The following is a 13,923-nucleotide window of genomic DNA, read 5'->3' on the forward strand; positions in this document are numbered from 1 at the left end:
TGTCACCCTGTGTGTGTGTGTGTGTGTGTGTGTGTGTGTGTGTGTGTTCCTTGGGGGGGGGTAGGTGTTGGGGTGTGCGTGTCACCCTGTGTGTGTGTGTGTGTGCGCGCCCTGCGGGTGTAGGTGTTGGGGTGTAGGCGTTGGGGTGTGCGTGTCACCCTGGGTGTGTGCGTGTGTGCACACGTGTGCGTGTGTTGTCGGGGGGGGGGGGATGGTGGTTGTGTGGGTGTGTGGGTGCTCTTGGGGTGTGGACACGTGTGTGTTGCCTGGGGGTGTAGGTGTTGGGGGGTGCGTGTCACCCTCTGTGTGTTGCCTGGGGGTGTAGGTGTTGGGGGGTGCGTGTCACCCTCTGTGTGTTGCCTGGGGGTGTAGGTGTTGGGGGGTGCGTGTCACCCTCTGTGTGTTGCCTGGGGGTGTAGGTGTTGGGGGGTGCGTGTCACCCTGGGGGGGGGTGTGCGTGCGTGTGTTGTCTGGGTTGTGCGTGCGTGTGTTCCCGTGGGGGGGGTGTGGGTGTACTTGGGGTGTGCGCACACGTGCGTGTCCCCCGGCTGTGCGTGGGGGTGTTCGGGTGTGTGGGGGTGTGTGTGTGTGTGTGTGTCACCCGGCCGGGTGTTGCTCGCCGCGGTGACACGCGGGTGCGGGTGTGGCAGCGGCGCGCGTGAGCTGGGCGCGGGTGTTGCCGCCCACGCGGGTGCGGGTGTTGCCACGCGGGCGTGTGTGTGTGTGTACGTGCCTTGCACACGCACCCCCTCCCCCCCCCATTGCTGCATCAACCTTGGGGGGGGCCATGGGGGTCCGGGGGGGGACACTGGGGACATGGGGGGGGGAACATGGGGGCCATTGGGGACACGAAGGGGGGCCATGGGGGTCCCGGGGGGCCATGGGGGGGGTCCTGGGGGGACACTGGGGCCATGGGGGGGGGACATGGGGGTCCCTGGGGGAGACTGGGGCCATGGGGGGGGGAAATGGGGGTCCTGGGGGGAGACTGGGGCCATGGGGGGGGGGGGCCATGGGGGTCCGGGGGGGGACACTGGGGACATGGGGGGGGGGACATGGGGGGGACACTGGGGCCATGGGGGGGGGCCATGGGGGGTCCCTGGGGGAGACTGGGGCCGGGGGGGGGGGACATGGGGGTCCTGGGGGGGACACTGGGGCCATGGGGGGGGGGACATGGGGGTCCTGGGGGAGACTGGGGCCATGGGGGGGGCAGTTGGGGGGGCCATGGGGCTGTTGGGGGGGGTGTCTTGGCATGGGGGGAGGGGGGCGATCCCCAAAGTCGGGGGTCACCCCCCCCCAATGCCCATGTGTGCCCCCCCCCCATCCCCAGGCGTCATGGCGGCCCCGCCGCGGCCCCTCCGCAGCGCCGCGCTCCTCCTCTCCATCAGCCTCTTGGTCCAATGTCGCCCCCAAAGCTCCCCCCGCCCCCCCAGCGACCCCCACCGGGGGGGGGCAGCGGGGGGCCCCAGCCCCTTCCCCCCCCCGCCCCCCGCCGAACCCCACCACGGGTTGACCAAACGTTCGGCGGGGGGCGGGAAGCCATAACGAGGTGTTGAAGGACCTGGAAGAACTCGGTCGGCTTCGGGCCGAAGCCAAGAGGGATCGGCAACGGGATCGGGAACGGGAAAGGGATCGGGGTTGGCCAAGTTCAAGGCAACTTCGGCAACAGCAAAGCTTGGAGCATCGGTTGTTGGAACGTCGGTACGAAGAGTTGGCCGAGAGCCGGCGACAAGCCGAAGCGGCTCGAAAAGCGGCGGCCGAAGAAGAACGTTTGGCCGATTTGGCATCCGATCTCCTACTCCGGTATCTCCTCCGCGGGCCCGGCGCTGCCGTCGCCGAGGATAAGAGATCGGAAGAGGCCGAACCGGACGATGAGTCGCCGGATGGCGATGGGATCCCATCGGAGGTCAACGATGGGTTGGAAGTCAACGGGGGGTTCGAAGGCGAGGGGTTGGAGGCCAACGGGGGCTTCGAGGGCGACGGTTTGGAGGTCAACGGGGGCTTGGAGGGCAACGGGGGCTTCGACGGCAACGGGGGCTTGGAGGACAGCAGAGGGTTGAAGGTCAAGGGCGGCTTTGAAGGCAATGGCGGCTTTGATGGCAACGGCGGCTTGGAAGGCAACGGCGGCTTGGAAGACAACGAGATCCTCCCAAGAGGCGAGATCTTCCCGAGGGGCAACGAGATGCTCCCGAGGGGCAACGAGCTCCTTCCGAGGGGCAACGAGCTCCCGGCGGGAGGCAACGAGTTGCCGGCGGTTTCCGATGAGATCCCGCCTCAAGATCCGGCCGAAATCGATGACCTCGATCCCGGTACCATCGATCAACTGATCGAGCTCTCCAGCAAACTCCACCTCCCGGCCGACGACGTGGTGGACATCATCCACGACGTCGAGCAGAAACGCAAGAAGGAAGCGGCGCTGGGGGCCCCTCCCCCCAAACTCGTTCGCCCCCCCCGCCCCCACCCCCGCCCCCCCCCGCGCCCCTTTCCCGCCGGCCGGACTTTCCTCCCCTCCCCCCCGCCGCCCCCCTCCCCCGCTGCAGGACCGGGAGCTGCAGAATTACCTGGAAAGGGTTTTGGGGGGGCCCCCCCGGGGGTACCCGTGATGAGGGGGGTGGGGGGACCCCTCCCCCCCCCCAGTCCCACGGCCCCGTCCCGCCTGCTCCCCCGTCGCCCTGTGGCCACCAGTTTGGTCCTCCCAGTCTTCCCAGTTACCCCCCTCCCAGTCCTAATTGCAGAGTTGCCCCAGTCCCCTGGTGTCTCCCCCCCCCCCCGCCTTCAGCCCCCCAGTTCCAGCTCCAGCCCCCCCAGTTCCCTCCCAGTTGCCCCAGTCCCACCTCCAGTACCCCCAGTTCCCCCCACTTCCAGCCCCAGAGTCCCCCCAGTTCCAGCTCCAGTCCCCCCAGTTCTCCCAGTCCCAGCTCCAGGCCTCCCCAGTCCCAGTCCCCCAATCCCTCCAAGTCCCAGCTCCAGTCCCCCAGTTCCTCCCAGTTCCCCCAGTCCCAGCTCCAGCCCCCCCCCAGTCCCAGTCCCCCAATCCCTCCAAGTCCCAGTCCAGTCCCCCAGTCCCTCCCAGTTCCCCCAGTCCCAGCTCCAGCCCCCCCCCAGTCCCAGTCCCCCAATCCCTCCAAGTCCCAGCTCCAGTCCCCCAGTTCCTCCCAGTTCCCCCAGTCCCAGCTCCAGCCCCCCCACTCCAGCCCCAGAGCCCCCCCAGTTCCTCCCAGTTCCCCCAGTCCCAGCTCCAGGCCTCCCCAGTCCCAGTCCCCCAATCCCCCCCAGTCCAGTCCCCCAGTCCCTCCCAGTTCCCCCAGTCCCAGCTCCAGTCCCCCCCAGTCCCTCCCATCTCCCACCCCCAGAGCCCCCCCCACTTCCCAGTCCTTCCCAGTCCCTCCCAGTCCCCCCCGCTGTCCTGCCCCCCCCGGGGGGGGTGCTGTAAATAACCCCCCAATCACTAATTTTGCTAACGAATAAAAGCGACTATTTTAGTACGAGTTACTCTCGTTATTGGGGGGCCCCCACCCCCCCATTACGCGCCACTGCCCCCCCCAGGGGCCAAAATGCCCCCCCAAGGGGGTAAAAATGCCCCCCCAAGGGGTAAAAATGCCCCCCCCGGGGCTAAATTTCCCCTCCTAAGGGGGTAAAATGCCCCAGCCAGAGGTAAATTGCCCCCCTCCAGGGGTAAACTGCCCCCCCCAGGGGGAAATTTCCCCTTCTAAGGGGGCAAAATGCCCCCCCCCGGGGTAAAATACCCCTCCCAGGGGTAAAATGCCCCCCCCAAAGGGGTAAAATCCTCCCCTAAGGGGGTAAAATGTCCCCCCAAGGGGTAAAATCCACCCCTAAGGGGGTAAAATGCCCCCCCAAGGGGTAAAATGCCCCCCCCAAAGGGTAAAATCCACCCCTAAGGGGGTAAAATGCCCCCCCCCCCAGGTGAAAATCCTCCCCAGGGGGTAAAATGCCCCCCCCAAGGGGTAAAAATGCCCCCCCCGGGGTAAATTCCCTCTCCTCAAGTGGGATACATTGCCCCCCCCCCCCAGGGGCTAAATTTCCCCCTCTAAGGGGGCAAAATGCCCCCCCCCCGGTAAAATACCCCCCCCAGGGGCTCAATTGCCCCCCCCCAAGGGCTCAATTGCCCCCCTAAGTGGGTAAAATGCCCCCCCCCGGGGTAAAAAGCCCCCCCCCCCCCAGCATAAATTGCCCCCCCCCAAGCACCAAGCACAGGGTGAGTCTCCACAGGCTTTATTCCAAATGGGGGGGGGGTGGTCCCATGATTGAGGGGGGGCCCCCAAAAAAAAGGGGGGGGTCACCCCCAAAGGAGTGACCCTGTGCCCCCCCCCAGCACCCCAAAAGGGGGCTGAGGGTCTGTACCCATTTTTTTTGGGGGGGGGGGCCACCCACTTGTGACCCCCCCCCCCCCCCAAAAAAGCAGAGGGTACAGGGGTGCCCCCAACATGATGGGAGGGGCACAGGGACCCAGTGGCCCCCCCAAAATAGGGGACCCCCCCCCAAAGTCCCCCCTATATGTGTATATATATATATTTACAGTTTGGGGGGGCCATATGGGGTGTCCCCCCCCCGTTGTCATCTCCAGGGTGCGATTGGTCCCGTGTGGCTGAGCCTGGGGGGGGGGGGCGACTCCCCCCTTAATTTGGGGGTGTCGTCCCCCCCCCTAAAAAATATGGGGGGGGGGCTATGCCAGCCCCATCTCCTCCAGCACGCTGCGGGGTGACTCGTCCTCCTGGGGGGGGCAAAGATGGGTCGGGGGGGGCGCAGAGGGGAGACCCCCCCCCAAATATGCAGGGGGGGGCCTAGGGAGGGGCGCAGAGGGGGGACACCCCCAAATATGCAGGGGGGGGGCCCTGGGGGGGGGCACAGAGGGGAGACCCCCCCCCAAATATGCGGGGGGGGCCCTGGGGGGGGTGCAGAGGGGAGACCCCCCCCCAAATACGCAGGGGGGGCTCCCCTAAATATGGGACTTGGGGTGATGTTGCCCACCCATGGGTGGGGGGGTCACAAAAGGGAGACACCCCCCCCCCCAAATATACAGGGGGTCCCCTAGAGAAGGGGTCTGGGGGGGTGACACCACCCACCCATGGGTGGGGGGGGGCACAAAGGGGAGACACCCCCCCCCAAAAGACACAGGGGGGAGCCCTGGGGGGGGGGGGTCACAAAGGGGAGACCCCCCCCAAAACACGCACGGGGGGGGTCCTTAAATACGGGCCTTGGGGTGCCGCCACCCACCCATGGGTGGGGGGGGGTCCCTCGCTGGCTGGGGGGGGGCTCGGCTGGGTGACACTGGGTGGGGGGGGGGACACTGGTGGCCCACGTGGCGGGGGGGGGCACACGACACTGCAGAGCCGGTGACTCATTTCCCTGCACCAGGCAGCACCCGCAGCGGCCCCCCCGCCCCCCCCCCCAACCTGCTGCAGCACGGGGGGCCCCCCCCGCCCCCCCCCCAACCTGCTGCAGCACGGGGAGGGGGGGGGGGTCTGGGGATGGGGGGGGGTCCTGGAAATGGGGGGGGGGGTCTGGAGACGGGGGGGGGGCGTCTGGAGATGGGGGGGGGGGTCCAGGGATGGGGGGGGGGTATAGGGGTATTAGGGGTCCATAGGGGAGTTCGGGGGGCACCAGGACCCTGGGAGGGGTCTATAGGGGCAATAGGGGTCCATAGGGGAGTTTGGGGGGTACTGGGACCCTGTGGGGGGTCTATAGGGGATTTTAAGGGGGTACCAGGACCCTCGGGGGGGTCTATAGGGGTATTAGGGGCCCATAGGGGAGTTTGGGGGGGCACCAGGACCCTGGGGGGGGTCTATAGGGGCACTAGGGGCCCATAGGGGAGTTTGGGGGGCACCAGGACCCTGGGGGGGGTCTATAGGGGCATTAGGGGGCCCATAGGGGAGTTTGGGGGGTACCAGAACCCTGGGGGGGGGGGTCTATAGGGGTATCAGGGGTCCATAGGGGAGTTTGGGGGGTACCAGGACCCTGGGGGGGGTCTATAGGGGCATTAGGGGTCCATAGGGGAGTTTGGGGGGTACTGGGACCCTGTGGGGAGTCTATAGGGGATTTTAAGGGGGTACCAGGACCCTGGGGGGGGTCTATAGGGGCATTAGGGGTCCATAGGGGAGTTTGGGGGGCACCACGACCCTGGGGGGGGGGTCTATAGGGGCATTAGGGGCCCATAGGGGAGTTTGGGGGGCACCAGGACCCTGTGGGGGGTCTATAGCGGTATTAGGGGTCTATAGGGGATTTTAAGGGGTACCAGGACCCTGGGGGGGGTCTATAAGGGTATTAGGGGCACATAGGGGAGTTTGGGGGGCACCAGGACCCTGGGGGGGGGTCTGTAAGGGCATTAGGGGCTCATAGGGAGTTTGGGGGGCACCAGGACCCTGGGGGGGGGTGTCTATAGGGGCATTAGGGGCCCATAGGGGAGTTTGGGGGCACCAGGACCCTGGGGGGGGGTGTCTATAGGGGCATTAGGGGTCCATAGGGGAGTTTGGGGGGTACCAGGACCCTGTTGGGGGTCTATAGGGGCACTAGGGGCCCATAGGGGAGTTTGGGGGGCACCAGGACCCTGGGGGGGGGTGTCTATAGGGGCATTAGGGGTCCATAGGGGAGTCTGGGGGGTACCAGAACCCTGGGGGGGGTCTATAGGGGCACTAGGGGGCCCATAGGGGAGTTTGGGGGGTACCAGGACCCTGTTGGGGGTCTATAGGGGCACTAGGGGCCCATAGGGGAGTTTGGGGGGCACCACGACCCTGTGTGGGGGTCTATAGGGGCACTAGGGGCCCATAGGGGGAGTTTGGGGGGTCCGCGGGGGGGTCCCTCACCTCCTGCAGCAGATCGGCCTGCTCGATGGCCTTCAGGACGCTCTTCTTGGAGGTGTCCTGGATCTCCCCCCCCATCACGAACTCGTCCAGGATGAAATAAGCCTTCTCGAAGTTGAAGATGATGTCGAGCTCGCAGACCTGCCCAAAAAGGGGGGGCCCCCATCAGAGCCGGGGCGGGGGGGGGGCTCCGACTCCCCCCCCTCGTTAGCGGCTAAGCCTGATTATCCTCGTTAGCGGCGGCGCGAAGCGGCTCCCGGCGGGATTCAGGCGGTGGAGTTAATGGGATCGGGTGGATGACGGTGACCTGGGGTGGCCCCGTGCCTACGGCGGGGATGCTGTGAGGGGGGGCCGTGACCACGGTATGGAACTGGGGGGGGCCCATGACCGTGGTATGGATCTGGGGGGGTCCTGGGGTGTCCCCATGCCCACGGTATGGAGCTGGGGGGGGATCTTGGGGGGCCCCATGCCCATGGGTATGGACCTGGGGGGGATCTTGGGGGGCCCCATGCCCATGGTATGGACCTGGGGTGTCCCCATGCCCATGGTATGGATCTGGGGGGGGCCTGGGGTGTCCCCATGCCCATGGTATGGACCTGGGGGTCCCTTAGGGTGTCCCCATGACCATGGTATGGACCTGGGGTGTCCCCATGCCCATGGTATGGAGCTGGGGGGGCCTTGGGGGGCCCCATGCCCATGGTATGGAGCTGGGGGGGGGCCTTGGGGGGCCCCATGCCCATGGTATGGACCTGGGGGTCCCTTAGGGGTGTCCCCATGACCACGGTATGGACCTGGGGGGGCCCTGGGGTGTCCCCATGCCCATGGTATGGACCTGGGGGGGGACCTTGGGGGGCCCCATGCCCATGGTATGGACCTGGGGGTCCCTTAGGGTGTCCCCATGACCACGGTATGGACCTGGGGGGGGCCCTGGGGTGTCCCCATGCCCATGGTATGGACCTGGGGGGGACCTTGGGGGGCCCCATGCCCATGGTATGGAGCTGGGGGGGCCTTGGGGGGCCCCATGCCCATGGTATGGACCTCGTGGTGGCCCTGGGGTGTCCCCATGCCCATGGTATGGACCTGGGGGGCCCCACGACCATGGTATGGACCTGGGGGGGACCTTGGGGTGTCCCCATGACCACGGTATGGACCCAGGGGGGGCCCCATGCCCATGGTATGGAGCTGGGGGGGCCTTGGGGGGCCCCATGCCCATGGTATGGAGCTGGGGGGGCCTTGGGGGGCCCCATGACCATGGTATGGACCTGGGGGGGACCTTGGGGGGCCCCATGCCCATGGTATGGAGCTGGGGGGGCCTTGGGGGGCCCCATGCCCATGGTATGGACCTCGTGGTGGCCCTGGGGTGTCCCCATGCCCATGGTATGGACCTGGTGGGGGGCCCCACGACCATGGTATGGACCTGGGGGGGACCTTGGGGTGTCCCCATGACCACGGTATGGACCCAGGGGGGCCCCATGCCCATGGTATGGACCTGGGGGGGGCCTGGGGTGTCCCCATGACCACGGTATGGACCTGGTGGTGGCCCTAGGGTGTCCCCCCATGACCACGGTGTGGAACTGGGGGGGCCCATGCCCATGGTATGGACCTGGGTGGCCCTGTGCCCATGATATGGACCTGGTGGTGGCCCCAAGCACCCACAGCATTACCCCAAGGTGGCTTTGGGGTGACCTCAGGATGGCCAAGCACCCATAACGTGGCCTTGGGGTTGCCATGGTGGCCCTGGGGTGGCCCAAGCACCCACAGCATTGCCCCAAGGTGGCTTTGGGGTGACCTCAGGATGGCCAAGCACCCATAACGTGGCCTTGGGGCGGCCATGGTGGCCCCTGGGGTGGCCATGGTGGCCCTGGGGTGGCCCAAGCACCCACAGCATTGCCCCCAAGGTGGCTTTGGGGGTGACCTCAGGATGGCCAAGCACCCATAACGTGGCCTTGGGGGCGGCCATGGTGGCCCTGGGGTGGCCATGGTGGCCCTGGGGTGGCCATGGTGGCCCTGGGGTGGCCCAAGCACCCACAGCATTGCCCCAAGGTGGCTTTGGGGGGTGACCTCAGGATGGCCAAGCACCCATAACGTGGCCCTGGTGGCCCTTGGGTGGCCCAAGCACCCATAGCATAGCCCTGGGGTGGCCCTGGTGGCCCTAGGGTGGCCATGAGGTGGCCCAGCACCCCCACATCACCCTCGGGGTGTCCCCCATCCCCTCGGTGACCACTCACGCTGCCGAAATACTTGTCGAGCAGCTCGACGTAGCGATGGATCAGCTCCAGCGTGATGAGCTCGTTGTCCTGCCCTTCGATGGCGCAGCAGAAGTAGAGGCTGGCATACCTGGGGGAGGGGGGGGACAAGGACAAAATGGGGCTGGGGGGGGTGGGACAAGGACAAAATGGGGCTGGGGGGGGGACCCACGCACCCCCCAAAAGCCATGGGGACAGCGGGGACGCGTCCCCGACAAACCCCAAAACGCGCCGTGGCGCGGGCCGTACCCGCCTCGGTCACCCCCTAAAGCGCGGTCGTGCTTGGTGGGGGTGGCCTTGGGGACATTTTTGGGGGGGAGGGGGGGGGACGGTCACCTCTTGTAGACGACCTTGAGGTCCCTCCACTCGAGGAAGCTGCACATCTTGGGTTTACGGGCCAGGACCACCTGCATCAGCTCCCTCACCATCTTCTTCTTGTCCTTGTCGGCGGTGGCCAGGTACCATTTCTGCAGGCGCAGTTTGCCTTGCCGGCTGAAGAGGAGCATGAACCGCATCTGGGAGGGGGGACAGGGACACGGGGTCAGCGGGGGGGGGGCTGGGGGGGGTCAGTGGGGGGTTTTGGGGAGAGGGTGGGGGGGTGGGAGGGGGACAGGGGGCCGTGGGACAGGGTGGGGGGGGTCAGTGTGAAGTGCATCTGGGGATGGGGACAGGGACACGGGGTCAGCGGGGGGGGGCTGGGGGGGGTCGGGGGGGGGGCTGGGGGGGTCAGTGGGGGGTTTGGGGAGAGGGTGGGGGGGTGGGAGGGTGGGAGGGGGCCGTGGGACAGGGTGGGGGGGTCAGTGTGAAGTGCATCTGGGGAGGGGGACAGGGACACGGGGTCAGCGGGGGGGGGCTGGGGGGGTCGGGGGGGGGGGCTGGGGGGGTCAGTGGGGGGTTTGGGGAGAGGGTGGGGGGGTGGGAGGGGGACAGGGGGATGTGGGACAGGGTGGGGGGGTCAGTGTGAAGTGCATCTGGGGAGGGGGGACAGGGACACGGGGTCAGCGGGGGGGGGCTGGGGGGGTCGGGGGGGGGGCTGGGGGGGTCAGTGGGGGGTTTGGGGGAGAGGGTGGGGGGGTGGGAGGGGGACAGGGGGCCGTGGGACAGGGTGGGGGGGTCAGTGTGAAGTGCATCTGGGGAGGGGGACAGGGACACGGGGTCAGGGGGGGGGGGGCTGGGGGGGTCGGGGGGGGGCTGGGGGGTCAGTGGGGGGTTTGGGGAGAGGGTGGGGGGGTGGGAGGGTGGGAGGGGGCCGTGGGACAGGGTGGGGGGGTCAGTGTGAAGTGCATCTGGGGAGGGGGACAGGGACACGGGGTCAGCGGGGGGGGGCTGGGGGGGTCGGGGGGGGCTGGGGGGGTCAGTGGGGGGTTTGGGGAGAGGGTGGGGGGGTGGGGAGGGGGCCGTGGGACAGGGTGGGGGGGTCAGTGTGAAGTGCATCTGGGGAGGGGGACAGGGACACGGGGTCAGCGGGGGGGGGGCTGGGGGGGTCGGGGGGGGGGCTGGGGGGGTCAGTGGGGGGTTTGGGGAGAGGGTGGGGGGGTGGGAGGGGGACAGGGGGCCGTGGGACAGGGTGGGGGGGTCAGTGTGAAGTGCATCTGGGGAGGGGGACAGGGACACGGGGTCAGCGGGGGGGGGCTGGGGGGGTCGGGGGGGGGGCTGGGGGGGTCAGTGGGGGGTTTGGGGAGAGGGTGGGGGGGTGGGAGGGGGCCGTGGGACAGGGTGGGGGGGTCAGTGTGAAGTGCATCTGGGGAGGGGGACAGGGACACGGGGTCAGCGGGGGGGGGCTGGGGGGGGGGCTGGGGGGCTGGGGGGGTCAGTGGGGGGTTTGGGGACAGGGTGGGGGGGTGGGAGGGGGACAGGGGGATGTGGGGGGGCTGGGGGACAGGATGGGGGACAGGATGAGGGGGCTGGGGGGGCCGGGGGGGCGCTGGGGGGCTGGGGGAGAGGGTGGGGGGGTCAGTGGGGGGTTTGGGGACAGGGTGGGGGGGTGGGAGGGGGACAGGGAGCCGTGGGACAGGGTGGGGGGGGTCAGTGTGAAGTGCATCTGGGGACGGGGACAGGGACACGGGGTCAGCGGGGGGGGCTGGGGGGGTCGGGGGGGGGGCTGGGGGGGTCAGTGGGGGGTTTGGGGAGAGGGTGGGGGGGTGGGAGGGGGACAGGGGGCCGTGGGACAGGGTGGGGGGGTCAGTGTGAAGTGCATCTGGGGAGGGGGACAGGGACACGGGGTCAGCGGGGGGGGCTGGGGGGGTCGGGGGGGGGGGCTGGGGGGGTCAGTGGGGGGTTTGGGGAGAGGGTGGGGGGGTGGGAGGGGGACAGGGGGATGTGGGACAGGGTGGGGGGGTCAGTGTGAAGTGCATCTGGGGAGGGGGACAGGGGACACGGGGTCAGCGGGGGGGGGGCTGGGGGGGTCGGGGGGGGGCTGGGGGGTCAGTGGGGGGTTTGGGGAGAGGGTGGGGGGGTGGGAGGGGGCCGTGGGACAGGGTGGGGGGGTCAGTGTGAAGTGCATCTGGGGAGGGGGACAGGGACACGGGGTCAGCGGGGGGGGGCTGGGGGGGGGGGCTGGGGGCTGGGGGGGTCAGTGGGGGGTTTGGGGACAGGGTGGGGGGGTGGGAGGGGGACAGGGGGATGTGGGGGGGCTGGGGGACAGGATGGGGACAGGATGAGGGGGCTGGGGGGGCCGGGGGGGCGCTGGGGGCTGGGGGAGAGGGTGGGGGGGTCAGTGGGGGGGTTTGGGGACAGGGTGGGGGGGTGGGAGGGGGACAGGGAGCCGTGGGACAGGGTGGGGGGGGTCAGTGTGAAGTGCATCTGGGGACGGGGACAGGGACACGGGGTCAGCGGGGGGGGGCTGGGGGGGTCGGGGGGGGGGCTGGGGGGGTCAGTGGGGGGTTTGGGGAGAGGGTGGGGGGGTGGGAGGGGGACAGGGGGCCGTGGGACAGGGTGGGGGGGTCAGTGTGAAGTGCATCTGGGGAGGGGGACAGGGACACGGGGTCAGCGGGGGGGGGCTGGGGGGGTCGGGGGGGGGGCTGGGGGGGTCAGTGGGGGGTTTGGGGAGAGGGTGGGGGGGTGGGAGGGGGACAGGGGGCCGTGGGACAGGGTGGGGGGGTCAGTGGGGGGTTGGGGACGGGGGGGGGGCGGGAGGGGACAGAGGAGGGGGGGACACGGGGGGGGGGGTTGGGGACAGGTCGGGGGGAGCCACGGGGGGGGTCACCGTGGGGGTGGGGTGAGGTCACGGGGGGACACGCGGCGGGGGGGGGGGGGGGGGCTGTCGCCGTGGGGGTGGGGGGGTGATGAGGACCCAGGGCCTGGGGCAGGGTCAGAGGTCAGAGGTCAAGCCCGGCTTGGATGGGGTAGGGACACACGACACCGTCCGCCCCCCCCCTCAAATCACATGACACCCCCCCGGTGCACGTGACCTCCCCTTCACATGACCCCCGCCCCCCTTTTCCCCTTCCCCCCCCCTCCTTCCCCCGCTCCCCCCCCCGCCTCCCGCAGCCCCGCACCGGTCTCACCGCTCACCATAGCGCCGGGTCCCGGTACCGGAGGCCCTGGAAGGGGCCGGGGCCGGGGCCGAGGCCGAGGCCGGTCCCGGGGCCGGTGGATTCGGACTCGGCCTCTCTCCACCTCCCGCCAGCGCCGCGCCGGGCCCCGGCCTCACCGCGCATGCGCCGCCCTGCTTCCGGGAGGGGCGGGGCCTGTTGCTGAGGCAACGGGGAGGAGCTTCCGGCCACGGGGGGGGGGGGGGCGGGGCTGTCGCCCTGGCAACGAGGGAGAGTGGCAGCCGGGCGGGACTCCCTGGTAACGGTTGGGGGGTGTGTGTTTCCATGGCAACGGGGGAGGTTATGGCGGGGGGGAGGTCCATGGCAACGGGGGGGGGTTGTCTCCATGGCGACTGTGGGCGGGGTTTCCTATCGCCATGGCAACCGGCTGGCTGGGGAGGGGGGCGGACACACACTCCCATCTCCATAGCAACCGGGAGGGGGGGTGGCCCGTTTCCATGGCGATGGTGGTGGTGATGGGGGGGTTTCCATGGCGACCACAAGGGGGGGGGCACCCCCCCCAGGGTCGGTTGCCATGGTGATGGGGGGTGGTAGGAGGTGGAGGGGGCAGATTTGGGGGGGGGTGGGGGTAATTTGGGGTCCCGGGGGGCAGATTTGGGGTCCCGGGGGCAGTTTTGGGGTCCCGGGGGCAGTTTTAGGGGTGCCAGGGGCAGTTTGGGGTCCCAGGGGCAGATTTGGGGTCCCGGGGGGCAGATTTGGGGGTGATGAGGGCAGATTTGGGGGTGATGAGGGCAGTTTTGGGGTCCCGGGGGCAGTTTTGGGGGTGACGGGGGCACTTTGGGGTCCCAGGGGCAGATTTGGGGTCCCGGGGGGCAGATTTGGGGTCCCGGGGGCAGTTTTAGGGGTGCCAGGGGCAGCTTGGGGTCCCAGGGGCAGATTTGGGGTCCCGGGGGGCAGATTTGGGGGTGATGAGGGCAGATTTGGGGGTGATGAGGGCAGTTTTGGGGTCCCGGGGGCAGTTTTGGGGGTGACGGGGGCACTTTGGGGTCCCAGGGGCAGATTTGGGGTCCCGGGGGGCAGTTTTGGGGTCCCGGGGGCAGTTTTAGGGGTGCCAGGGGCAGTTTGGGGTCCCAGGGGCAGATTTGGGGTCCCGGGGGGCAGATTTGGGGGTGATGAGGGCAGATTTGGGGTCCCGGGGGGCAGATTTGGGGTACCGGGGGGCAGATTTGGGGGTGACGGGGGCAGTTTGGGGTCCCGGGGGGCAGATTTGGGGGTGACGGGGGCAGTTTGGGGTCCCGGGGGGCAGATTTGGGGTCCCGGGGGGCAGATTTGGGGGTGACGGGGGCAGTTTGGGGTCCCGGGGGGCAG

At 69.3% G+C, this 13,923-nt stretch overlaps 1 protein-coding gene across 1 annotated transcript; it reads right to left on the bottom strand.

Annotated features, from left to right (window-relative positions):
* Positions 1-4,227: 4,227 nt before the first annotated feature.
* AP1S1 (adaptor related protein complex 1 subunit sigma 1) lies at positions 4,228-12,717 on the bottom strand. Its single transcript, XM_082339130.1, has 5 exons — positions 12,575-12,717; positions 9,398-9,576; positions 9,044-9,152; positions 6,819-6,956; positions 4,228-4,729 (listed from the first exon to the last, which is right to left on the bottom strand). The coding sequence occupies exons 1-5, from the start codon at positions 12,575-12,577 to the stop codon at positions 4,682-4,684; spliced, it is 477 nt and encodes a 158-aa protein (XP_082195256.1). The 5' UTR covers positions 12,578-12,717; the 3' UTR covers positions 4,228-4,681.
* Between the last annotated feature and the right edge of the window lie 1,206 nt (positions 12,718-13,923).

The sequence above is a fragment of the Platalea leucorodia genome, assembly GCF_965183815.1.
Source record: "Platalea leucorodia genome assembly, contig: HAP1_HAP1_SCAFFOLD_459, whole genome shotgun sequence".
Classification (NCBI taxonomy): domain Eukaryota; kingdom Metazoa; phylum Chordata; class Aves; order Pelecaniformes; family Threskiornithidae; genus Platalea; species Platalea leucorodia.